This window comes from Hyperoodon ampullatus, assembly GCF_949752795.1.
Source record: "Hyperoodon ampullatus genome assembly, chromosome: 8".
NCBI lineage: Eukaryota > Metazoa > Chordata > Mammalia > Artiodactyla > Ziphiidae > Hyperoodon > Hyperoodon ampullatus.
The window spans coordinates 83,480,137-83,508,066 of record NC_136921.1 but is presented as its reverse complement, the minus strand read 5'-3'; the positions used below and the strand labels follow the sequence as shown (position 1 = coordinate 83,508,066).

Below are 27,930 nucleotides of genomic sequence, written 5' to 3'. Positions count from 1 at the left end.
GTAGAAGCTTTTACGCATCTTTTTTTGAAGCATCTATTTTGTAGATTATTCTTCATTTCCTAAATAAAAACCCCATTTGTTTAAACTACGTGAAACTTAGTTGCCTTGGCTCAAGACCTAAAAGCTTCCTGTCATCCCTACACACTCCCTACAAGGATGTAATTTTGTAAAATTGCTTTCTGGTCTCTTCCGCAGAGGTCAGTGTCGCATAAATACACTGTGAAACCTGGGTTTCAAATTATGCTGCGAGTTTTTTCCTTTCCAATAAACTGAGACAGCAGTCTTAAGGAATAAATTTGTATTCTTATTCTTGCTACGCTTACACCAGTATTTTATGCTACCTAGATTTTTGAGTGTTTGTTGTCTTAATTTCTACATTTATTTGTTTAATCAATATTTACTACTTAAAGGCCCATCCCACCATTTCTTTCAATGTCTGAGGCTATAATCCTAGACATTTTGCTTTATCTTTCTCTCTTCCAGCAGATAAAACTCTAAGAGGAGGGACACAGTCAGGGTTATAAAATAAAATAGAAATAGAAGTTGGCCATTTTATTGTCTGTAGTTGGATCCCACTTGAAGAAACAAAATGGACAACTTTTGTAAACGTAGGGCGAGAGGAAAAAGAACATAAACTAAATTTTAGGGTGTGAAGCTGCACTATCTGACTCTGCAGAAAGAGAGATTTCCCTGGTGTGATCTTTTGAATGAGTACTTGAAGAATACTAATTCATCAACCATGCTTGGGTTTTACAATCTGAGTGAAGGTAGAGTTTTTTTCTGTTTATGATCCACAATTTTACTTTTCTTCTCACTTCTTAGTTAATAGTATGTTTTGTAGTAGATGTGGCTTTAAATGCTTTCTTTTAATGTAGTCATTAGCAGATTTTCCTCTGTATTGCTCTCGTCATGATTAGTGTTGCTAAGAAAATAATTAATTTTACTGTATATGTCAACAGAAAATCTTTTCTTTATCCATTTCTTTGTAGCTTTAAAATGAGCAGTCTGTTCTAAAAAATCCTGAAGTGCATTTCAGCATCTTTTCTACAGTACCTTGCCAATGTCTATAAGCATCATTAAAATCACTGTCATTAAATAGGTCTTTCCAATGACTCAAAACGCAAGTGGAAAAAATATCTTATGCCAAGCACAGAAGGAGTTTTTACTAAGTGCTAAGTGTTTTGAAGGTGCATTAGTGGAGAAAAAAGCTTTTTAAAAAAATTGAGCATAACCGTTTGCAATTATGAGTAAGAACCTTTTGCTTGTTTTTTAAGTTTCTATGTTGCAGCTCAAGACCAAGTGGTCAGGCTTACTTGTACAGGTTCCACATGGTAATGCCTTCAAATCAAACCCAACCCCAAGTCTGCATTGTTTATGACTTCACATTGATCCAACATATGTAAATGATTACTTTACACCTAAATTCTGTGGTATTTCCCTTGGAACTCATGAACTTCCTGCGGTATAACTGGATAGTTTCTATTATGGAAAATAGTCTTTCTTCATGTCATACTCTTTCAAAGTCTTCACAAGACATTTTTAGACAGCTGGTTTTTCACAGTTACCATTCAGTGGCATAGGAAAACTTGCCTTTGAATGGGAATCTGAAGGCTTTTTTTTCTTGCCTTCATTTTGTTTTTACACCTGTGTGGTATCTTGGGTCACTTTCTGGACCTTCGTTCTCCCATCTGTAAAGTGAGGGGGTTTGACTAGACAGTCTCCGAGGTCCCTTTCCACTTGTGATTTCTCTGAATCAGTGGATCACCGGTTGTTATGTTCACGTCATGTTCGCTTGCTACATTGCTTTGTTTAACCATGTCTCAGACCATTTTTTGCTCTGTTTTTTAAATTGAAGTAGAGTTGATTTACAATGTGCCAGTCTCTGCTGTATAGCAAAGTGACTCAGTTATACACACATATGCATTGTTTTTTCATGTTCTTTCCCATTATGGTTTCTCACAGGACATTGAATATAGTTCCCTGTGCTGTACAGTAGGACCTTGTTGTTTATCCGTTCTAAATGTAACAGTTTGCATCTACCAACCCCAAACCCCCAGTCCCTCCCTCTCCCTCCCCGTCTCCCCCCACCTTGGCAACCACGAGTCTGTTCTCTATGTGTGAGTCATCTCAGTCCATTTTTGAAAGCAAATTACTTTGGTCAGAGGCTCATTTTTCTCAGTCATCCGCTCCTTTGAAAAGTTTTGCCTTTCCAACCACAGAGACACGTGGAAAGCATTCCCCATGGACCACATCTCTACCCTAGCTCAGAAAAATACGAAATAATGGCAGAAAATTGTTATCATCTGTTTAGATCATCTGACATGGCTGCTGGTTATCTTGCTGTGTTCCTAGCAATCGCGAAAGGTGTGTTAAGAATAGTCTTGATGTTGTTGTGTTTTGCTCAAGTAGGTTGAGCAGAATCCTGGGAAAATAAGCATGATGTCAGGTTCTTAAAAAGAGCAAGGTGGCAACAGAAGGGTATTTGCTTTTTTGATATAGGTTGTAGATGGCTGATGCCCTAGACTAGTATGCTTCATTAGGCTGCCTGAGTCCCTTGTCGTCCCTTAGTCCTCAGTCTCTTGCTTGCATGCACTTCCTTAAGCAGTTTTGAAACCTACCACGTGGCCTTTCACGTGTAGTGATTCATACAGTGTTAACTGAAGCCAAAGTGAAAAATGGGCTTGATCCTTCATGGCTGACGTGTGTCGTACTCTTCCAAAATATTTTGTTCTACACACATAGAGTAAAACATTTCAAGAACTTAGTATCTTTGGAAAGAGGATGAGTGTAGGAGTCTGGAGGCTGTGTAGTCTTTTGGGGTATTCACTGCTAGTTACCCCTGAATTCATAACCACTCAGGTTATTTTCAGGGTAAGCGTATGCTGTGTAACCCAAGTAGCTGCACCTGCGAACACTGGTCGTGTTCAGCTGGTGAAGAATTGGGTGGATTTGTTTTGGTGCAGGTGAGAAGAGTTCCGGGGTCAAGCGGTCACCTTCATAAAACCGAAGACGGTGACTGGGAGTGGAGTGACGACGAGATGGATGAAAAAAGTGAAGAAGGGAAAGCAGCTTTTTCGCAAGAAAAGGTAAATGACATTGATGATGATTTTCTAACCTGTGTCAATTTTATTTTTGTGTTTTGGGGGGCGTGTGTGTACTAATGAATATGTAATTGTTTTACAGTCACGAAGAGTAAAAGAAGAAAATCCAGAGGTGAGTGGTGGTTATTTATTTAGTTCTTTGCCTCGTCTCCCCCCCAGCCTCCTCCCACGAGTATCAGAGTCTGATCTCTTTGGGGAAGAACCTTCAAAATTTTGTTCTTGTGGTATAGGAAAAAAAAGAAAAGGCACATAGGCTTTGCAGGTCTTGATACTGTCTGAGTTACTTTGGAGCTGTGTATATTGGGGCAGATTACTTTACTCTCTGAGCCTCAGTTTCCTCCTCTGTCAAATGGGGGTGATCACAATACTTATAAAATTGCTGTGAGGATTGATAAAATCACATACATGAAGCACTCAGTGGGGTTCTTAGCACAAATTAGTTACTCACTTCATCTTAATTCTTAGAATTACTGTCACTTAGAAAACATAATAGGCATACAGGAAAATTTCTCCTAGATTTTTAGTTTACCATAAAGCAAGATATTAACATGGTTAGGAACTCTAGGTTGAATTTGTTGGTTTTGATTTTTAAATCTCCTGGGTGACTTAGTCCGGCAGGAACAGTCTTTCATCAGCCTCCCTTTGAGAACTGGTCATCTTTTGATTAACTTTACTTCCTCCACTGGTTAATTATTCTAATGACTAATGATGACTGTAGTTCAAAGGACTTCCTAATTCTCCTAGAGGAAGTTTAAGCATATTTAAATAGCTCCAAGTATTTTACAAATCTAGTAATTAATGTGTACTTTGATAAATTCTCTTTAAGAAAACAGAAGACTTTGGGCTACAGATGATATCCATCCCAACTTTCTCTTTAAATTAGCAGACATTTCCTTTTAATTAAATAGAGTAAATCTTATCATTCTGCTTTAAGTGGCAATAACCAGCTGGACCATCTAAGAAGAGAGCATCAGAGCTACAAGCCACCCTTCCCCCTGTCATCCCCCCCACCCCGGCTCTGGTCTCTTTTCATTCTCATGCCTTCTTGAAGGGCCTTTCCTAGGGATTTTTCAGTCTGCCTGCCTCCTACTGGTAACTCTCCGTCAGATCCTGTTTCCTCCTATATTTATCATATGAATTAATCTCTCTATTTCGTACATCAAACATGAGCTTTGATCAAGAAGTTAGAAGGACGGTGATGTGCTCCACAGTAGGACATGTTGGCTACACACATATCCTGCTGGATTTTTGGAATGATCTTAACCCATTATCATGAACTCTACCTTCTTCTTGCCCACTGTTTTATCTAGAGTGAAGTGCAGATCAAGGTTTTTCATCTATTTCTAAGAGTGACTCTAACTAAAAGTGTCAGTTCTCCTTAGAAATAGAACAAAATAACATGATTCAAGTAGCATCATTGACTCAAAAATCATTCGTTATTGGTTCACTGCAGGACATTTTCGTTGGAAGATATTCACTGGAATCCTGCCTTACTAGTGTAGGCTGATGGGTGAAGGTTTTTCCTCATGAGGATTTGTTAAGTTCATTTTGAGAATATCTTACTCTGTGCTTGTTGTAATTGCTCTGATAACTGATCTGTTATTTGGATAATAGCAGTATCTTTCTGGCAAATGTATTTTCTTCATAGACAGGAAAAAGAGTAGTGTATAGCGTGTTGTCAGTTGTTCATCAAACATCCCTGTCAACCTTCTTGAGTGGAATTTGAAAGTCTTAGGCACTTTACTGTATCTAGACTCACTTGGTTTCCCAGTGGCATATGTCTGTTCCCATACTGGCTTATAATTAAGGAAGCGTATAGATAAGCTTCTTATTTCTGTGGAAGGATACATTAGTTTGAATGTAAACACTCCCCCCGAAGTTTAGGAATCACCAGCTCTATCTGCTATTACACAGCTTCCCACGCCATTTTATTGTTTTTGTTTTTTTGGGGTATTTTTCGCAAGGCTGGCGTTTCAGCATCCTGAGCTGTGTTCAGAATCTCTTCAGTGTTGGTTCCTGTGTCCTTAAAGCTTTTGATTAAAGTAGCCCCCTGATTTACCAATCACACCAAGTCACTCTCTGGATGTGAAGTAAAATATATTTTTTAATCTATTATAAAGGGAATTAAAATGGTTGAATATGTAAATATTCAACAAACATAAAGATAAGTATATAAATTATATAAACATAAATTATATATATAAATATATATAAAATATAAATTATATATATAATGTGTGTACTGTGTGCACTGTTTTAGTAGGTGTTGGGGATACATCAGTGAGAAAAACAGAGTGAAATCCCTGTCCTTGTGAGCTTCCACTGTCCTTGGAGCTTCCATTCCAATGAGAGTAGATAAATGATATCCAATAGCCTTCATAAGTAAGTAAGTTATGTGGCTTGTTACAATGGAATAGGAGTAATGGAAAAAAATAGAATAGAGTAGAGGGTGAGGTAGTATGGTAGGGGTTTATAATTTTAAAAGGGTTAGTCTGGATAGGGCTTACTGAGAGGCACATAAAGACTTGTAAAAGGGCTTCCCTTGTGGCGCAGTGATCGGGAGTCCGCCTGCCGATGCAGGGGACAGGGGTTCGTGCCCCAGTCCGGGAAGATCCCACATGCCGCAGAGCGGCTGGGCCCGTGAGCCATGGCCACTGAGCCTGCGCATCCAGAGCCTGTGCTCCGCAACGGGAGAGGCCACAACAGTGAGAGGCCCGCATACTGCAAAAAAAAAAAAAAAAAAGACTTGTAAAAAGGTATGGGAGAATTAAATAGAAATAACTCTGAAGGACCACTTTTATCCTGCTACCGTCCTTACCCCTGTGATTGTCCTATCTTTCCAGAGGTCATCAGTTTGCCACGTTTTCTTCCAGACCTTTCCTGCTCGTTCACATAAAAATATGTACATAAAGAAATCTAGCATATCATTTTAAAAATATAAATGAGATTATAAAAACTATAAAATTTTTCATCTTGCCTTATATCTTGCAAATCTTTCCACAGTAGTTGCTATAGATCTGCCTCTTTATTTTTAACTGCTGAGGAGTATTACGTATCAAAATGGTTTATTTAACCATTTCTTTCTTCTTGAGCATTCAGGTTGCTATTACAAACTGTATTCCATTAACATTTTTTGTGTACGCACTTTGAGGGGTGCATATATAAATAAAGCATAGGTACGTAGAACTGTGATTGACAGAATCTGCTGATTTGGGATTTTTATAACTGTTATTAAAAGCTGTATCATGTTAAATATCTTATCATTGTATTTGTCAGTTATACCTCAAAGCTGGAAAAAAAGCCTGTATACAGTCTCAGACAGTGTACCTTATACCTTTAAACATCTTTTAAAGGGAAAAGATGTACTAAATGGCACATTGAAATGCCAGTGTGTTTACTTCGTAATAAGCTTTTCAATAATACTTGTCATTTAAATTGCAGTTGAGTTATTTACTTGACTCTAAGCCACTAGGTGACTGGGGAGAGTATTTTTTTCTTGTCCGTGTTCCCTTAGCATCTAGTAGACATGCTATATGTATTTGTTGGTGACATGGAAACTTACGCACTGAAAATCAGACTGTAAACAAGTGCCTGAATAGATCTATCATATTTATAAGTAGGTAAGAAGTGGGGGAAGGATCAGAAGATGTTTTATAATCGAGCTGAAGTTCAGAAAAAGTAGCCTTAGTAGTTCCACACTTAAGAGTGAGATGCTACAATAAAGAAGGGGCATTTTAGAAATGCTTATTTTGTGAGGGGCTATTTGGCTTCCTGGGAAGTATAGGCAGAATGTCCAGGTATTACAGCACTAGTTGGAGAAGACTGAGAAGGCCAGGGTGGGGTATTTTCCAGAGGGACATTTGGTAGATGTGCCTGGTACAGGACCGTATTTGGAGATGAGAAATTCCGGTGTAAAATGTAAAGTTCCAGAGTTACACCACTTGTCTAATGAGATTCGTAGCCAAACTTAGTGGGAAATTGGTCCTAGTGTGTTCTTAACCTGGTTTTTAAGAAATAGCCTTGCAAAGTATTCGTCACCTACTAGTAATTATTAATTTGTAATAAGTAAATAATTCATGCTAATTTCATCTATTTAGTATCTTATTCCACTTGGATGGTGAAAGTCAATGGAGACTAAAGGTTAATAATATAACAATAATAATGAAGTTAGTTAATTGGACAAATGTTTAATCTGGGTCTGATTTCCCATGGAGCTGCGTTAGGCACTATGGCATTGTGGGAATTATACAGAAGCACAGAAGAGGGCCTTCTCTCCAGAAGCTGCTCATCTCTTTGGGGGTAGGGCTCGGGAGTGGTATTTGCAAGGACAAATACCAAATAGGTGGTATTTCTTAGGTAGGGTTTCCTAGTTGATACAGCATCCGAGCTTATATAAAACCTTTCAACTATTATCTCATTATTGATTTTTTTTTTAATAAAAAATTTTCATTGTTGTGGTTTGATCTTCTTTTTGACCAGTGATTTTGGAATCCTTTTGTCAGACTCCAAAATAATCAATGCATGTCTTATAATTCTTTAAGCAATTTTTATACCTTAATTTTTTATATAAAAGTAAAATTGACTTTATTTATTTTTTATTCTTTTAAAATTTATTTATTTATTTATTTTTGGCTGCATTGGGTCTTCGTTGCTGCATGTGGACTTTGTCTAGTTGCAGCGAGCAGGGGCTACTCTTTGTTGCGGTGCATGGGCTCATTGCGGTGTCTTCTCTTGTTGCAGATCACAGACTATAGGCGCGTGAGCTTCAGTAGTTGCGGCGCATGCGCTCAGTAGTCATGGCTTGCAGGCTCTAGAGCGCAGGCTCAGTAGTTGTGACGCACAGGCTTAGTTGCTCCGTGGTGTGTGGGATCTTCCCGGACCAGGGCTCAAACCTGTGTCCCCTGCATTGGCAGGGGACTGCACCACCAGGGAAGCCCTGACTTTATGTTTAAATTCACACTTTCTTTTGGTTTCATTTAAGTGAGGAGGACATTTTCCAAGGCTTCTATTAAGGAAACACTTGATTTATAGTAGCCCTTCTGTTAGGGGTCATGAAAACATGGTTTGCAATCATGGCTCCACATCAGAAAAACCAAAAGCTTCAAAAATGCGGATCCCTAGACCCAGCAAATCAAATTGTGATTCAGTGGTTTGGGGTGATGTCCAAGGCAACTCTGATTTTTAAAAAGCTGTTCATGTGATTCTGATACATGACTAGGATGAAGGACCCACTGACTAGGAAAACCACCCTAGTCGCTCTGAATCCAAAAGTGCAGACTGGAATCCAGGAAGATTGAGTTCTGCAAATACCTGAAGATTTGTTTTAAATATCTGCCTATCAGAAGTCTAAAAAAAAAAAACAACAACCCCCCAAACAAGCAAACAAACAAAAAACGACCAAGACATTTCAGAAATCCCTTGGAAAAGTTGTCTTTATTTAAGCAAGTGTAATGGTGCCAGGTGGGAAGGTTTGATGACAGAAGCCCTGTAGGGCCCATGACAGGTATATTGAAGAATTTTGTTGTAGAGTCTAGGCTAGGTTAATTGTTTCCCAACTCTGATATTTTGTTCTGAGGAGAAAATACATTTGGTGTGGATTTAGGTTGAGTGAATTTTACCAGAGCTTAGACACAATGTGAAAGCTAAATTCATTGCTTATGTTACTCAGTGCTATTGCTGGATGATTGTTAAAACTGCCTTTAGCTTTTTGAAATTATTTCTGATGACATTGTGTTTTCTAGACGCCTGTCAGCTCTCATGTTGTCTTATACCCATTTGTAGTTGGAGGCAAAGATTTGATTTCTCCCTCCAAATTGATTGTACCGAATCACAGACGGCTTTTGCTTGATGCTTTTATGATGTCACTTTCTAAAAGGTGTTCTTATTGCAGGTGACTGGTTTTCCAACTAGTTGTGGTTAAACTTAGAATCTCCTGTATTTCTGAAAATAAACCTTTTGTTTTGGAGTAATTTTAGGTTTACAGAAAATTTGCAAAGATAGTGTACTCTGTAGGGTTCCCGTACATTCTTCATCCATGCTCTTTTACTGTTAATTTCTTTCGTAGCCCTGACATGTTTGTCACAACTAAAAACCATCAGTGCTCCATTACTATCTGCTACATCTCAGATTGTATTTGTATTTCATTAGTTTGTCCACTAACATCCTTCTTCTGTCCCAGGATCTAATCCAGGATAACACACTGCATTTAACTACAGTATTTTTATTTATTTATTTATTTTTTTGCGGTACGTGGGCCTCTCACTGTTGTGGCCTCTCCTGTTGCACAGGCTCCGGATGCGCAGGTTCAGTGGCCATGGCTCATGGGCCCAGCCACTCCGCGGCATGTGGGATCTTCCCGGACCGGGGCATGAACCCGTGTCCCCTGCATCGGCAGGTGGACTCTCAACCACTGTGCCACCAGGGAAGCCCCCTAGCTACAGTATTTTTAAAAATAGAAAATGAGAAGATTAGATAGAGCACTATGAAAAATTAGAAAGTGGATGTTGTCCCTTTTTTGTCTCTGTTCCAAGATCCTTTCCTCTTTCACTCAGTCCCAGAGGCCTGTCTCCAGGGCCATGTCCAACATTAATCTGTTATTCTTCTCTTCCCCTGCTATCAAAACACCCATTCTCTCAAGTATCCTTCTTAATAGCAAACTGTTTAAAATTTTAAAAAATTCCAATAGACAAATTTATATTATACTGTTAATGAATGACAGCTGCTTAATGTGTTAGGTTTCTTGTAAGTTTTTACATTTAAAAATGCATGCCCAGAAATCATGCCCCAAACTGATAGAATGGGGTCCATAATGGTGAAATTTGGCAGACTACAGTTGGTTGTCAAGGAAGATGTTTTGTGCAGGGAACCTCCCTCTCCACCACTCCTGTGCATCTCTGCGCATTTCCTGCACCAGTGGGAGCCAGAGACTGGTTTCTTCATCACGTGCAGGGTTACACCTACACAGTGAGGTTGCACGGTAATAGCTCTCTGTGCCCCTGACTGTCCGGGAGTAAGGGACAGGGCATGAAATGGGCCTCCCCAGGGGAAAGAGAAGTTGTCACCTATAGTAAATGCCATTAAGAATTTTCCGTGTTACAAACCTTCTTTGACTAAAGGTAGGATATTCTGTAGGTGATGTGATGTGGCTTTTGGTAGTATCTCAAACCTTAATTAAGAATGAACTTATATACAAAACGGAAACAGACTTACAGACATAGAAAACATATTTATGGTTACCAAAGGGAAAAGGGAGGGTATAAATTAGGAGTTTGGGATTAGCAGATACGCACTACTATAAATAAAATAGGTAAACAACGAGGTACTACTGTATAGCACAGGGAACTATATTCAATATCCTGTAATAAACCATAATGGAAAAGAATGTGAAAAAGAATATATATATGTATAACTGACTCACTTTGCTGTACACCAGAAACTAACACAACATTGTAAGTCAACTATACTTCAATAAAAAAGAAAAAGAAAAAAATTTAAGTTTAAGAAAAAAAAAGTTTGTGGAATCAGTCTGAAAAATTCTTTACAAGAGATCGTTTGGGGTAGACCAAGGCCCTTTGGCTGGTTAATGAACACAGGTTGTTTGTTCTTCTAACATAGTCATGTTCCCCCAACATTTTAATATGAAAAACTTCCAAAATACTGCAACATTAAAAACATTTTACAGTGAACATCCACCCAGCAATCACCTGGATTCTGCCATTACTATACTTGCTTCATCTCACGCACAGCCATCTATTCATCTATCGGTCTATCTTCGTTTTTGGATGCAATTCAAAGGAAACTGCAGACGTGGGTATACTTCCCCTTATTTCTTCATTACTAACAGTTATTTTCACAGAAGCAGAGAGAGTAAGAATTTTATGCTCTTAAAGTTTAGAAAACTCTTGCCACAAAGAGTTTCTGATGACTTCTGATAATTTTAGAATCGATAGTAAGTTTAGGGGATAATATATATTTTTCATTCTTTGTCAATGTTGTTTCTCTTTTAGTTTGCCTTTCAAGTTTTGTTCCAGGGAAGAGTTCACAAAAGTAGGGCTTGAGGCAGAAATATTTTGGGTATCACATTAGGGTTATGTTTCCAGCTTGGAGAGAAAAATATAACCTATCACTCTAGCTTTTCTTTTGGGGAAAGTGTGCTTTAAAAATCCACCTACCCTTAAATATTTTTGAAATCCAGTGCTGTGAATAAATTGTTCAAAGTAATGATTAAAGGGGCAGGTTGTGCTAATCCTAACATCCTTTCATTAGGGGGCCCTTAACTTGAGATGAAGTTGTGTGACAAGAAAAAAATGGTTGTAGGGCATCTTTCTGTTATCAGGTTTAAAATATCAAATAGTCCCTGCCTTTTCACTTTAGCTCGGTGGTTCTCTAAAAGCCTAAGGATCACCTGGGGCGCTTATTAAAGATACAAATTCTCTTCTGTCTCCATGAAATTCTGAATCATAGGCTGGATGGTGCCCCGGAATCTTTAACGTGTGTCGTAGGTGATCCCATTGCAGGTAGTCAAAGGACCACACTCTGGGAAACGGTGCTTTAAAATTACTCAAATTATTTAAGATTTTTGTCTCTGATAACTGAGACTTACTGTAACCACACTGACCTTAACGTCTTATTTTGGTGTTCTTACGTGCTGTAACGGTGGCTCTGTTAACAGATCGCAGTGAACGCCAGCAGCATACCCAAGCAGATACAGTCCCTGTCTGTGCAGGACTCTCAGGTATGTTTCTCTGCCTGTCATTTACGTTGTAGACAGATTTTCTTTTTTCTTTTAACAAAACCTGACATTTTAGAAAGATAGACAATATCAGGGTGGTGCTTCCAAAGCGGAGGCTTGTAAACACTCTTTTTTAATAAGTATGGAGAAAAGAGGACTGTCACTATTGACTGTGATTTTCAGGGCCTCCAACCTTTAAATGATAGGTTCAAGAGCAAGAACTGATTACCAGACTGCTTCTGAAATTGCTGGTACTGTGTGAAATGAGAAAAGGAAAGAAAATGACTCACCATTCTGCTAGATTCCAGCCACAAAACATTATAGTTAATTGATACTTTTCTTTTTTGCTCCTGGTTGGATTTCTAAACTGTTTTTATAATTCTTTTATCACTGAATTTTATGGCCAATTTATCTCTACAACTCGCCTTGTAAAAATAATTGTCCAGTGACTGTGAAATGAATTCATATTAAAAGTTATATGACAGAACACGTGTGCCACGAGTTGTGTCGGGTGCTGATGAAGGATGCTGAGCTATCCAGGGCAGGGGCTGTGGACATAGAACCAGAGTGCAGGCCCCCGTTCTGGTTTTGCTGTGTAATTAATAGGCAAGCCCTTCAGCTCTCAAAATGGTTATACTTTCAAGTATCACCAGCTGGAGGATCACATCTTCCCTCCAAAGCTGCATATTCCATTTAAATTGATTTCTATTCTACCTGATCTGTATTTTATGAAACAGCTGTATGCAGAGGAGATAGAGTGATGGGATTTCATGATTGCAGGTTAGACATCTAGTCCTTGACCCTTATCTTTTATACCTGAGGAAGCAAAGATTTGCAGAGGTGAAGTGGCTCAGCCAAGGTTGCACAACTACTTAGAGGCAGAGCCTTTACATTGTATTGGGCAACTCAGTAAAACACCTTGAAGTAAACTGTAGGGATTGGTTGAATGATGAAAGGTAGGGATAACAACAGGTCAGAAGGCAAAGAGTAAAGGAAACAGGAAAAGGGATAAGGATACCTAGTAGTAAATAACATGGTATAGTTTGACTCATTTTCATATACATTATTTTGTTCTCCCAGGAAACTTTTGAGGCAGGTATTATCCCCATTTTGTAAATGAGAAAACAAGTCCGGAGAATGACTTGCCTACAGTCGCATAGCTGGTCAGTGGCAGAGCCAAGTCTTGACCTAAAATCCATTATTTTTCTACTCCAATAGGAATGTCTCATGTCCAGGAATTGGTAGGAGTAGGGAGAGGCTGTGTAGCAGAGGCAGTCACGACTGATGATCTGTGTTCAAGGAAATAGACTCTAGGGGAGAAAGGCGAGAAAGGTAAACTGTGGCCTCACCTACTAGGTTCCTCCATCCTCTGCATCATGAGGTTTAAAGTGCCCAACCTTTGTGCATCACCCAGGCCCAGTCGGTACAGTCCACAGCTCGGGTCGCAAGGTGCCCCTCCAGATGGCTGAGCTTTCCTTTGGACTTAACTGCTGCTTATACCAGTTGTTCCTAGGGCCCGTCCTCCTACTGAGGCTTTCTATATGAAACATTTGAATCCACAGTTGTGATGGGAAGTAGACACCATTCTAGTGTTCACACAGAGGTCTTATGTGGACAAATAAGACCTGCATGTGTAAAGACCTAGATTTGAAATTTCCAGGAACAAAGGGCTCTATGAGTCAAGGGCTATCATGATTTTATGCATTTATTTCCCGAGTTTATAACAGTTTGCTGTTTTGTTTTTAAAGGGCTTACTCAATGCTAGTGAAGACTACAGAGAAGCTTCTTGTGCCGTGAACCTAGTTTTAAGATTAAGGTAAATAATATTGTTTATTTTGCATCACTTTCCCTACATATAGTACAATATTCTGATCTCCTTCCTTAGCTTTTCATAATATTAGCATAAAATAAAATTGTTACCTTGCTTGATCTCCCCAAATAGCCTGTGGGTGCTGTATTCCCAGGACTAATTGCTCTCTTCTAGTTGCTTCCTCAAGAAGAATAAGAAAGAAAAGCACCATGTGAGTGTATTTGCAGGCTCAGTGTACCCTTCATTAAGTATTTTTTTCCTCGCCTTTTCTTCCTTGGGTTTTTCTTTCTCTTTTTTTTTCTTTTCTTTTTTTACAATGTTAGATCACAGTAAGAGATTTTTAATGAGTTTCTTTCTCACTTCAGCAGTCAGTATCTGACAGAAATAAACCATGCTTGTACTGACAAGTTGCCTGTTCAGAACATTCTTTAGTGACAGGTTTGATCAGCCACTGTGGAGAAATGATAGATATATTATGAAAGAACCCTCAGTCTTCCAGGAAATGGATACAAATATGGTGCCTGACAGTCTAGTCTTTGTCTAGTGAATGAAAGCTTTCTAGTTCAAGGATTTTTAAAAATAAGGTCAATATAATGTATATTCTTTGTTAAGAATTTGGAATCTCAAGACGAAATTTGCTTGAACTTAATTGTAAATAGATGAACTTACCAGGTCAATCACCATCACATTTTTTTAAAAAAAATTTTATTGGAGTAGTTGCTTTACAGTGTTGTGTTAGTCTCTACTGTACAGCAAAGTGAATCAGCTATACGTATACATATATCCCCTCTTTTTTGGATTTCCTTCCCATTTAGGTCACCACAGAGCACTGAGTAGAGTTCCCTGTCACATTTTTGAAGGCATTTTAAAACATGTTCTCCTTTGACAATTAAACAAATAGAACACATGGCTAATGGGCCTTTTGCAGAGCCATGACTATAAAAGGTAGATTCATTTTCAAGTTTAATTTCCAGCCCTCTGAATTATCATAATCTCTCAGGGTAGATTATCTTCGCCATAATCACCCCTTCCTCCTGATGGTCATTCACAATCTGCAGTGCATTTTCCCGTACTTACCATGGGAACCTCACAGCAACCCTTGGTGCAGTTTAATTCAGAGTTGATTTCCAAGTCAAGATGTGAAATTATTACAAGACTATTTTCCTTATATTTGAGAGTAACCTTGCTTGTGATTCACAGTTAGTGTATTTAGCAGTCTCCAGAGAATGAAATAGCCCTTTCTCTTTTTGTTTGACTTTGGAAACAGGTACTCCTTTTATTTTTCACTTGTTCATTTATTCACTTATAAATATTCACCGATATTTCTGAGAAAGCAATTCTGTGCGGGGCTCAGTGTTTGTCTTTGAGACGCAAGGGTGAGTGAGACTATGGAGGTTACAGGCTAGCCCGCTGAGCATGCAGTGTTGGAAGTCACCTTTAGACCCCAGTCATCCAACCTCCTACTTGACATACGCAGGAGTCTTTTCTTCAGTGCCCCTGCTGGGTGTTTACCCAGCCCCCATGCATACTTCAGTTCACTCTTTTTCCGTGATCACCTCTGCGATACTGAGAAGCTTTAATTGCTATGTCCTCTTGAAGATTAAGCTGACCTTCCTATTCTGGGCTCAAACTCTGACCCTTAGAGCACATATCAGGTTCTCTGGATAAGTCTCCTGAAGAGTGTTACAACGCATACTTTGAGCCTTATTTCCAAATATTGTTTTGCTCTAGGTGCTGGGACAATATAAAACAGTTGCATTCTCTCATTTTTCTGAGAGCCATTTGTTGTTTGCCAGGCTCGCTCTTCTCCTGTCCTAGGCAAAACAGCAAAAGTACCTTTAGCCTTGCTTCTCACGATATAGTTCTCTATCCCCCTCCCAATCATCCTTGTTTACTCCTATTGACTTTTAGTCTGTATCTGCTTTTGTTACCCTTTTTCTCATGGGCTTAGGGGGTGGTTTTCCTGAGTTCGTGGCTTGGGTCACTAGTCTTAAAAGATTCTCCATGAAGAAAGAGTTCCATGTTCAAATAAGTTAAGAAACAATGGGTAGTATCCATCTATTACACATACACACACACACACGCACACCTTTTTTGGGAAATCACAAGGAACATTAACATTAAAGGTTCTAAGAAGTTCTGCAGGAGAGGAATTTGTTTAACTTTGTTTACTCTAAGACCTGTTCAACTTCAGAACTCTTTTCATGGTATTATTTTCCAGTTTAACCTTGTCCCTTTTAAATGGAGCACCCATATTTAAATGTAGGACTCCAGATGTGATCTGAGCAGGCTAGAATACAGTAGTTAGATCATGTGGTTTTTTTGCAGTTCCACTCTATTTCTCCTAAGTAGAGAAATTTATAAATTTCTCCTAAATCAGTCCAAGTTTTCATTGCCTTTTGAAATACCTGTGTACTTTGGTGATGAATTTAGCATGACCCAACAGTCAAACAAAAACCTCTGATTGTGTTTTTTCCATTTGAAGGGCTACCAAGGCTGACTCTGAACTGCAACTTATGTTTTAAAACTCTGTGTACATCTTAGCATTTGTCACTATAAGAATGGACCTGGTGGTTTTGACTCCTTGCTCACCCACCGTACATTTCACTCCTGACTGTCAACGTGTCATATTAGTTACAATGTTTGTATATACGTCCCTTGTCAATTTGATGACCCTATCTTTTGCACCTTTATCCAGAACATTGATTATCGTGTTCAACAGTTCAAGTAGGACAGAGCCTTCTGGCATCTGTTAGAAACTGCTCACTTTCTGAATGCCTTTCAATAATTAACTAGTATTTTTTGGTATAGTTGCTCAATCAAAAACAAATCCTATTGACTCTACTGCCTTTTAGTCAACATTTAACTAACTATTCAAAAGGCTATCATAACAGGATCCATTAAAAGTATTTCTGAAATTAAGACATATCAATGATATTTTCACAAAATAGAAGTGAATCTTAGTATAACTTATTTTTAGCAAACACATGTTTATGCCTAATTGCTTATATGCATCTTTTTTGTTGTTAAATGTTTACAAGGTATTTGTTTAAATTCATGTTTTTTTACATTTGAGAACTCATGAATATCTCAGAATATGTTGTTGGACCCCTTTAAGGGCAATCCTTGTACAGTTGTGAACAGCGCAGGTGTTAGGAGCACTGACCCCCAGCGAAGTTGAAAATCTGCTTATAACTTTACAGCTGGCCCTCTGTATACACAGTTCCACATCTACAGATTTAACCAGCCGTGGGCTGTGTAGTCCTGTGGTATGTATGTATTGAAAAAAAAATCCTCATATTAGTGGGCCTGCACAGTTCATATCCCTGATGTTTGCAGGTCAACTGTACTTTAATTTGAGAAATAGCCTTTGGAAGTTAACAGTTAAAAGCTATTAAGTTTTGGGGATCACTCTCTGCTGATATACACGTAAACAGCAGCTACGCTCATTCATCCTATAGATATTTATCAAGCACCTACCTTGTACTTGGCACTGTTCTAGGCCCTGTGACGCAATAAGGAAAAAAACAAAAGACAAATTTCCTGCCCTCCAGGAGCTTACATTCTAGAGGTGGGGAGAGGAGCAATTCAAATACGAGCATTACTGATATGATCAATTTCTCTGAAGGAAAAGCTGCATCGAGAGGCTAGAAAGTCTGAGGGTGCTGTTCTGTATTAAGGAAGGCATGTTAGTTTTCTATCGCTACGTAACAAGTTACCACAAATTTCGTGGCTTAAAGCAACATCCATTTATTATCTCATAGCTTCTGTAGGTCAGAAGTGTGGACACGGCCTACTTGGGTCCTCTGCTGTGGCTCACCAGGCTACAGTTAAGACCTGCTCACCTGGAGCTTGAGGTCTTCTTTCAAGCTCATTTGGGCGTGGCCAGAATTCAGTTCCTTGCAGGGGTGGACTGAGATCCTCGGCTCCTACAGGCCACCCCACTCCAGACAGTTCACAGCCTGACTTTGCTTTTTTCAGGGGCATTTGGAGAACATTTCCCCTGCCCTCCAAGGGCTCAGTCCCTCTGTTAAAGGTTTTTCACCTAATTAAGCCAGTCTCATCTAGAATAATCTCCCTTTTGATTAAGTCAAAATCAACTGATTTGGAACTTGAATTACATCTGCAAAATCCCTGCACCTTTGTCATAAAACATAACTTAATCACAGGGGTGACAGCCCATCATATTTAAAGGTCCAGGTCACACTCAGGGTAGAGGATTATGTAGGGCATGTACACCAGGGGACAGGAAGGTTGGAGGCCATCATAGAATTCTTCATTCCATAAAAGGGCTCTCTAGATAAAGGGATAGTTGAGCAGACCCCTGACAGAAGTGAGGAACCAAGCCATGAGGTTGCTTGGAGGAAGAAAGTTCTAGGCAGAGCAAACAGTGATTGCAAATATTCTGAGCAGGAAGGATGTTCTAAGTAGTTACAGAAAGAGCCAGGGAACCAGTATGGCCAGAGTGGTGGGGGGGCGGGGTGAGGTCTGAAGGTTAGCAGGGGCTGAATCATGAAGGGCCATATAGCCTGTGGTGAAGACTTTGGATTTCACTGTTTGTGGATGGGAAACTGTGGTGGAAGGTTTGTGAGCAGAAGAGTTACACCATCTGAGTTAAATTTTAAAATACGTACTGTGATTGCTTTGTGGAGACTAGACCATATAGAGACTGTTCAGGGTGGAAGCAGAGGGCCCATTGGCTGGCTATTGCCCTGGAGCAAAAAATGATGATGTGACCTGGACCAGGGTGGGAAGTAATGGAGGTGGCGAGCGATTATCAGATTCTGGATGGAGGAGAGAGGACTTAAAAGGTTTGGGTCTGAAAATATAGATGAATGGAGTTGCTGTCTTCTGAGATGAGGAGGGGAGTTGGAGTTGCAGGTTTGGGCAGAAGCAAGAATTCAGTTTTGGACAAGTTCAGTTTGAGTTGTCTAGTGGAAATCTATTTCATGATGTCAAGTAGGCATTCAGGTACATGAGCCTAGATTTCAAAGGAGATACATTTCTGGGCTACAGAGATAAATTTGAGAACTGGTGCATACGGTTTTTAAAGCTATGAAGTCATATGAGCTCACGTAGGGAGTGAGTGATGGTAAAGAGTTCAAGGTCTTGGGCTTCCCTGGTGGCGCAGTGGTTGAGAGTCCGCCTGCCGATGCAGGGGACACGGGTTCGTGCCACGGTCTGGGAAGATCCCACGTGCCGCGGAGCGGCTGGGCCCGTGAGCCATGGCCGCTGAGCCTGCGCGTCCGGAACCTGTGCTCCGCAACGGGAGAGGCCACAACAGTGAGAGGCCTGCGTACCGCAAAAACAAAAAAAGAAGAAAAGAAAAAAGAGTTCAAGGTCTTGCACACTCAGGTGGTGCATGGATGAGGAGCAGTCAACAGATTGGTGAGGAGAGGCTGGTGAGGTCGAGGAGAGTTGGTGGTCCTGTAGGTCAAACAGAGGAAGTCTCAAGAAAGGAGGAGTGTAAAGCTGCATCAGTTGTTATCAATAGATCAAGTACAGTGGGAACTGGGAATTCACCATTGTGTTTCGCAAAATATCAGTACATTCTTAACCATTGTTGACCTTGGCAAGAGTTATTTTAGTAGAGTGGTGGGGATAAAAGCCTGATAGAACTGGGTTCAGGACAGAGTGGCAAGCGAAAACAATGTAATAAAGATAGATGACTTGTTAGTATGGACAACTCTTGCTAGAAATTTGCTGTACAGGGGGAGCAAAGAAATGGGGTGTTAGCTCAATGAGAATATGGGATGAAGGGAGGGTTTTTTTTAAAAAAAGTATTGTTTAATGGAAATGATCCAATAGAGAAGGAAAATGGAATGAGAGACGGGACATTTGTAAGCCTGATGTCCCCAGATGGGTGGGAAGGGATGATGCCCAGGTATCCATGTAGATGTCAACCTTAGACAGGAGAATGGATAGATGTCTGTTTGACATTGCAGCTGCAGTGATGGAAGAGCAGGCAGAGGTGCAGGGAGCTTGGTGATTTGGGGTGTGGGCTTGTGGAAGTCTTCTTCTGTTAATTCTCTTCTCTCAGTAAGATAAAGAATGTCATCATTGAGAGTGAGGAAGGAAAAGATGTTCGGGGTTGGAGAAATGAGATAATTGTGTCAGAGAGCTGGAGAGTCAGTTCACCAGGGAGATGTGATAGGATGAACAGGCTGCACCGGTGATCACTTGAGGTGAGGGATTGTGAATTTAAAGTGAACCAGTAGCTTGTTCCCTGAGATGGACATTATCCTGATGGCCCAGAATATAAGTGCGTGGGAGTGTGATCATCATCTAGATGGAAACACAGCATTTAAAAACATTCCTAGAGGGTTCTCTGAGCACACCCTTGCAGGCCCCAGCTTTAGAGTCACTTTTTAAATCATGAACAAATATGGGTCATAGAGTTGCCCTCAGTGGTCTCTTGTGTGCGGGGTGGCAGTCTCCTGGCCTCTTCTTTTACCAGCAGCACCCGCTCGTAGGTCCAGCTTCTCTTAGAACCTTCAACATTACATGCTCATTCAGCATCAACATCTGCCATGTTGGTCCCTGCCATACAATTTCTTCATACCCCAGTCCCCATTTGAATCTTACTCTGGATCACTTGTACCAGCCTGTGTGAGAGGAAGCTGGAAGGTTGTTCTGGCCAGTGTTGATCAGATTTAGGAAGTCCATGTGCTGTTTTGTACCCTTTTCATTCATTTCCATCTAGACCACAAGATTCTGACATATGTATTTGGTACCTATATAGAGACATTTATATACATACACAAACATAGGCATATACACACACACACAAATATACCCTCACTCTGTCCTTGTGGATCACTGGTCTAGACAACACGTGGCTATTGGGTGTTAGAAACAGCGTGCCTGCCTTTCTTATCCCCTGAGGCCGTCTGGGCATGACATGTATGTGTATCGTGCTCCACAGGCTAGTGAGTAGACATCGGTTCATCCCAGCATTTCACCAGTTGTTAACTAATGCTGTTTGGGTGGCTGCTTTCTCCACCTCTTGGAAAGGTCACTCTGACTTTCTTTTTGACATAGCATTTTATAGACCTACCTGCTAGGAATATGGCTTCCTTCCCCAAGATGCTGGGTAAACCTCACCTTCATTCTCTAGGTAGGAAACTGGGAAATACTTTTCACAACGCCACATTCTAAAAAGAAAAGACAAATACATTTTAGCTACAAGTAGTATATTTATTTCTCCATTTCTCATTTCTGGTGATCATAGGCAAAAGACTGAGGAGACAAAGGCTAATTTCTTCTTTGAAAAAATATAATATTGCTTTAACTTGCTTTTAAAACTGATCTGTTATATGTAAGGTTGGAGAAAAAGGATTAGACCTTAGATCTCCATGTTAAATGCTGAACATGGTTAAAATGTAGTTTTTTCTTTTTCCATGTATGTACTTTTCTGCAGATATTCTCTTGTCCATTGTGTGTATGGTAATGTTGTCAAAAAATATGAGTGTCATAAATTTAGGTACAAGATAAGGAAATCCTCTTACATCTGAGGAGAAAAATACCAGCTCACAAGTGAGCCACCTCATAATTTATGTAACTGTAGATGTTATTACAGTTTCTGGTTTGAGTTAGGCATTGCACAAATATTTTGTCATTAGTATATTTTTCATAAAATAGAATAGTCATATTTGGCATAAAACATGTTTTTTTTAGAGTCAGGCTCAGTGATTTGGAAAAATGATAAACTTATCAGTTAAACTGTTAATTCCTTTGTGTTGGATGCTGTTCATACTTTGACAGTGCAGCCCGTTGGATTGCAGTTAGTTTAGCTGAAGGCAACTGTGACAGTTATCACACATAGATGCTTTGGTCTATCCCATCAATTTGCTAATAATGAATTTACTTGGTTATTATGTAGCAATATCATTACACCTTGATGGGCCAATTAAAGACCCTAGACCAACAAAATAGCTTTCCTCTTTGTGGGGGAAGAGGATCTCTGGAATAGGATATTTATTTTACAAAAATCCTTTAGCATGACAGTATTACTTACTTTGACTTATTATTTTAGTTTCTCTATTAAAAGGTGAACTTAGATAGGGGTAAAGTGTAGACTTAGTAAGTTATAATTTCATAAAGAAAGCTGAAGCTGCTAAAAACAATGTTGTTCACCATTTTAGCATTAGTATGCCTGAATTCTAATTCCATGTTATCATCATTCAGGAGGGATTAGAATTCTTCAATGATTCTCTAGTCTGTAAAATCAGGTTAATTGCATAATTCTAGTCAAGTGGTTGGGGGGCTTGATTAATTTTTCCCCCAAAGGTTAAATAGTATAGTCATAGTGACCAATTGTGGCAGTGCTTTTTAGTACATGGTCTTTCCCCCCCGCCCTAACAAGCTACTTATTTATGGGTTTCTTTGTGCAAGGCTTTGTTGAAAATCCAGAGATGAATATGACAGGGTCTGTGCACTCAAAGAGCTTACTGTGTAGGCGGAGAGATCAGACCCTGCACAGATGACTCTAACACAAGGTAGAAAGCGATAAATGCCGTAAGAAGACTGATGAAAAGAAGAGCTATGGGTAGTTAAAGGAAGGTGAGAACCCTTTTGTCTGAATGTTATCTTTGGATTACTTGTTCCCATAGTAACCAGTGTTTATTTTTTTCAACATCCACGTTTTGCGAAGAGTAATGGTTGGGTTGAATCCAGGGGCAGTGTCAGGCTGTGGTCTTTGGTACAGGCTTTATCAGACTTAGATGATTCCTGAGAAGACTATGTTTGTTTTTCAGTAGAGTGGTATGTATTATTATGTAGGTGCCAAGTTAGTAGAAATACTGTTCTTTAGTATGAAAAATATTTAGCATTTAATTTTTTGGAATGTTCTCTGGTAATTTCCTTTCCTCTGAGAATTGGAGTCACTGTTGTACTTCTTGGCTATATTGAGTGAGGTCCTTCAGAAAGATGAGGTTCCTACAATGGACCAGGCACTGTGATAAGCACTGTGTATGCTTTGTCGTGTTTAATCATCACAAAACCTCTGCAACGTCAATACTGTTGTTACTGACATCTCACAGGTGAGAGACTAAGGCGTAAAGTCCTGGGGGTTACTTGTCCAATACCTTCCAGCTCAGATGAAGCAGAGATGGGTCTTGAACCTGGGTCTGTTGAGCATGCTGGTCCTTGCTGTTTACCACTTGACCCCGTGGCCGTGCTCTATTCAGTTCCGTTCTGAATGCCATTAGAAACCCATGTATTTTTAGGATTGTTACATTTACCTGTCTTCTCACTGACATTTTACCTAAGTATTCTTTTAACAGTGTTTCCTGATATGCCCATCATTAAATATTATGACAGGAATACCTGAAAATATTTTAGAGGCGATACTAAAGTTGATGATGAAAATAGCAGTCAGCATTTGTAGTGTCTTACAACTTTAAAAGCACGGTCACGTCACTTGCCTCATTTAATTTTTTCTTTCATCCTATGTATGCTGCTTACCGGTGAGAAAGCAAGATCAGGGATGTTAAGTAACTTTCCTGCAGTCACAGAGATAGTACACTTAGGCTGGAGACTGGGTCTTCTGATGTTAATCCAGTGTTATTGGTGGTGTGGTATAGGTAGATGGTATAAGTAGAGATGATACAGGGTAGTGGAGGGTATAGATCTTTTGCATTTAAAAAATCCTTCTGCTGGTAAACATGCTAAAGGAAGGAAGATTTGTATTCAGAAAAATTTGGTAATTCATGAGAAGCAAAATAGAAGAATTAAAAGCCATTCATTGTGAGATAATGTCCTTTTCTTTCTGACAGTGGAGCAAGCAGATGTTTGCAAGTGCAAATACTTTTAGCAATAGGGAATGTATTGAGTTCTGTATTTTCAAGCAATATATGGTCATCTTAGAAATTTAGAAAATCAAAGTAAATTAAAAGAAAAGAACAAGAAATAAAATCTTCCATATCTCACTACCCAGAGATACATCATTACTAGCCTCTTGACAAATATTTTTCTAGTCTTTTCTATGCTTATGTTAATAATGTTATAGTATAAATATTTTATTTTACAAAACATAATGTTTTATGGTCTGCTTTATTTAGTAATGTCTTTGATATCTTGTCATATCTTTGAGTATAAATCTACACAATCCTTTTGGATGGCTTCTTTATATTTTGACTGAGTGTGCCAAAACATGTTACTTTAAAAGTATTATTTGATATTTACGGAATTCCCAGTTTTTCAGTATGGCAGTATATGAAACCTTATATGTGCAAAAAGGATGTTTTTAAACTGCCCGGTAGAAAAATCCCCTTTAGCATTGGATTTTGACCTTGCTGAAATGCTCTCAAACTTTGAGAAACCTGGAGATACAAAACGGAGTAAGCCCAGTATCGAAGCACATGGGGATTCTAGGGGCTGGTTTTGGCACTTGGGCCAGCAAGAGGTGTCACTGTCCGTGTGGCAGCTGACACTGCTTCCTTACTCTTTGTTAGGGCTGAGTTCTTAGGCACTGCACTGAGAAGCCATCAAAATGAATGATCCTGAGTGTAACATGCTAACAACAGTAGAACACAAACACCGAGTTCGATTTTGCAGCCATTCTTTTGGGTTCTTCCCTCCAGTGCATGTTCTTTAAGAAATCCTCCCTTGGCTGCTTGCTGTGTGAGCAGCCTGGGGTTAGAGGAAGTGACATGTGTGTGGGACATAACTGTTGGAGGAGATGACAGATTGCCTTTATTCTCTTAGAGCCTTACACAGTGCCTAGCATGTGATAGACCCTTAATACATGTGTATTGCACAAGTGCCAACTGAATGATTCTTAACTAAAGGGATTTTCCACAAACTGAATATCAAGATGCCTCCCAAGATTTGTATGTATGTATGTATGTGGCTAAAGATGTTACAGTGGAACAATAGTTTTTGATGTTATAGTGGAAATGTGTACAAAAAATACTTCTTTACTAGATTTCCTCTACAGAAATTCCCAAGTGAGGTAATACTTTAGGTATAATCTATTTTATTTTTTAAAATACATACGGACTCCATGCTATAAGAATTGCAAGATGGGGCTTCCCTGGTGGCACAGTGGTTGAGAGTCCACCTGCTGATGCAGGGGACACGGGTTCGTGCCCCGGTCTGGGAAGATCCCACATGCCGCGGAGCGGCTGGGCCTGTGAGCCTGTGCCTCCAGAGCCTGTGCTCCGCAACGGGAGAGGCCGCAGCAGTGAGAGACCCGTGTACCGCAAAACAAACAAACAAAAAGAATTGCAAGATGGTTTCTGTGGCAGAGATACGAACAAAGTCATGCTGAAAGAGGCTCCTTAAAGGAGCATCCTCTGCCCTTCCTATGTATCCAGCTTGGATTACTTCCTCTAGGGTTGTCACCAGCATCCATTGGCCATACCTGCCTCTGGGTCTCAGCACCAGGTCTCAACTTGTGAGTTTTGAAGTATCGGTGTGTTACGCTTCTTCCTCCAGACCCCTCTCTGGTAGAAGTTTCCCTGTTAAAAAGTCTTCCTGAGTCCTACAGGCAGCTTAAAGGTGGCAGCTGGCATGTCTCTGTGGAGCTTACCCACAACTGTAGCTCTGTTGCAGAATGTTCTCAGGGCAACTCTCATCTAACCTCGGAAGGGCAGTGAATTGTGCAGTGTCACGTGACCAGTCACTATCGGTGCCAAGAATAGAACCCCAAAATCAGCCTGCGGAGGGGTAGCCTTCTTGCTGTCCTCTCTCTCATCATAAGTTCCACCGTGCTCTGGCCAGCAGTCAGTCTTACTTGCTGGACCAATTGTTTGGTCACATTTCTGGGACTTTCACATCTCCCCTGAACTCTTGCATCTTTCTCATGAGCTTTTTTAATGTCATCGAACAGATAGGCATGAAGAGAAAATGTCTTAAAATAGTGGGTACCTTAAGAAGATTTGGTGTCATTTAAGTCAATGTTAGTTACCTGAGATACCTTGGCTGGCAATAGCCCGAAGTTTTAGCAAACACCTGAGTGTTTTAAGTTATCCTTTCTGTCACTTTGCAGAGGCTGTCTCTTATCCTTTTTTATATTCCACCTTTCCTAGCTGCTGCTGATGTAACCTGATGCTCTTAGCATTCTAAAAATTCTCCTCTCCAGTTTTATCAGGGAAGGTTTTCTCTTAGGACGCGTCCTCTTGATCAGAGCTGAATAATTCAGAGGTCTGTTTGCAAATTTATTTCAGTTACCATATCCCTGGAGATAATGAGTGGTGAGATTTCTTCCTCAAAATGTTCAGTCTTGGAAAAGCAACAAGCATATTTCAGTTTGGGCTCTTTCTCTGCATTAACTTTTCTTTGCCCATTGAAACCAGCCTCCCTGGAATATACTTTCAACTTTATTTTGCAATTCTCAGAGTGCTAGAAAACTTTGTTCTTCTTGGTAAAATTGATACAGTTGTTAACTGGTGGTGTAGTGGGAAATCTCTGCTGCCCAGTGAAATTCATTGATTGGTCTTTGTATTAGTTTTCTATTGTTGCTATAATAAATTACCACAAACCTAGTGGCTTAGAACAGCACAAATTTATCATCTTTATTATTTATTCTTATCTTACAGTTCTGTAAGTCAGAAGTCTACATGGGTCTCAGTGGGCTAAAAAATCACGACGTTGGCAGGGCTGTGCCCTTTCAGGAGCCTCTAGAGAAGAATATGTTTCCTTGACTTTTTTTTTTTTTAAGACTTTATTTTTTAAGAGCAGTTTCAGGTTCAGAGCAAAACTAAGAGGAAGGTGTGGAGGTGTCCCATTTACCCCTGGACCCCACACATGCTTAGCTGCCTTCACCGTGTACACCCCAAACAGTGTTGTACGTCTGTTACAGTCTCTGAGACTACAGTGACATGTCCATATTCTTCAAAGTCCTGTAGTGTACATTACAGTCCACTCTTGGTGTTGTACATGCTATGATTTTGGACAAATGTATCCACCATTATAGTACCACGTAGAGTGTTTTCACTGCCCTAAAAATCCTCTGGGCTCTGCCTGTTAGCCCCCTCCCATGCTCCTGGCAACCACTGATCTTTTTACTGTTTCTATGGTTTTGCTTTTCCCAGAATGTCATATAGTTGGACTGTGCATTTAAGGTTCCCCCATGTCTTTTCATGATTTGATAGCTCATTTCTTTGTAGCCATGAGCACTGTGCATTTTCTGTATGTTCCACAGTTGGTTTATCCATTCACCTACTGAAGGACATCTCGGTTGCTTCCAACTTTGGGCAATTATGAATAAAGGTGTTATAAAATATCCACACGTACATTTTTGTGTAGACATAAGTTTTTAGTTCCTCTGGGTAAATACCAAGGAGCATGATTGCTGGATTGTGTGGTAAGAGTATGTCTAGTTTTGTAGGAAATTGCCAAACTGTCTTCCACAGTGGCTGCACCATTTTGTGTTCCCACCAGCAATGAGTGAGTTCCTCCTGCTCTACATCCTCAGCAGCATTTGGTGCTGTCATTATCAGTGTTCCAGATTTTGGCCATTCTAATGGTGTGTAGTGGTATCTGTGTTTTAATTTGTATTTCCCTGATGACATGTGATGTGGAGGATCTTTTCATATGCTTATTTGCCATCTGTGTATATACTTTGAAGTGTTTGTTAAAGTCTTTGGCTCATTTTTCTTTTTCTTTTCTTATTGTTGAGCTTCAAGGGTTCTTTGTATATGTTGGACAATAGTCCTTTATCAGATACATCTTTTGCAAATATTTTCTCCCAGTCTGTGGCTTGTCTTCTTATTCTCTTGAGATTGTCTTCCGCACACTAGAGGTCTTTAAATTTAATGAAGTCAGGTTATCAATTATTTCTTTCATGGACTGTGCCTTTGATGTTGTATCTAAATAGGCATCACCATACCCAAGGTTATCTCCAGGAGGCAAACTAGTAAGACGATTATCAGGGCTTTCACTTACTCAGAAATTGGAGTTTATTTTTCTTGCTGCTTTCATTTATGTCATTATCCAACATTACTTATGTTTCCTAGGTATTAAGCGGTGGCTGGGAGGGAATTGGTTAACTCGGGGAGTCTTTGCCTTCTCCAGTTCACTCTCATAGAACTGGAGTGTTCTGCAGTGCTTGTTTCACACTGTTTCTCCTTGACTCTGCATCAACTGACAGTTCACAGAGCATCTGGGCAAGGGCCTGCCTGTTTATAAGATGCTCAGTCACCACAGGTTATCATGCTATCACCAGTTACTCCTTTTGCAAATGGCGATTAAAAAAAAATCATCTTCTCAATAGCATGATGTATTGGGTTGTTTGTTGGAGTTGACGATGTTTAGTCTGAGGGCTGCTGTTGAGAGTGTTACAT

General features: G+C 39.8%; 1 protein-coding gene across 3 annotated transcripts in view; it reads left to right on the top strand.

Annotated features, from left to right (window-relative positions):
* The window catches only part of STK39 (serine/threonine kinase 39), a gene marked incomplete at its 5' end in the record, with an annotated part of 310,643 nt that overhangs the window by 185,700 nt on the left and 97,013 nt on the right, over positions 1-27,930 (top strand). Inside the window, 4 exons of one of the 3 annotated variants that reach the window (XM_079710013.1) lie at positions 2,964-3,086; positions 3,184-3,213; positions 11,773-11,835; positions 13,581-13,648. In XM_079710013.1, coding sequence (XP_079566139.1) covers positions 2,964-3,086; positions 3,184-3,213; positions 11,773-11,835; positions 13,581-13,648 — 284 coding nt within the window. Of the gene's footprint in view, positions 1-2,963; positions 3,087-3,183; positions 3,221-11,772; positions 11,836-13,580; positions 13,649-27,930 lie in introns of all 3 variants that reach the window. The other 2 variants (XM_079710014.1, XM_079710015.1) reach the window with 2 other exon arrangements.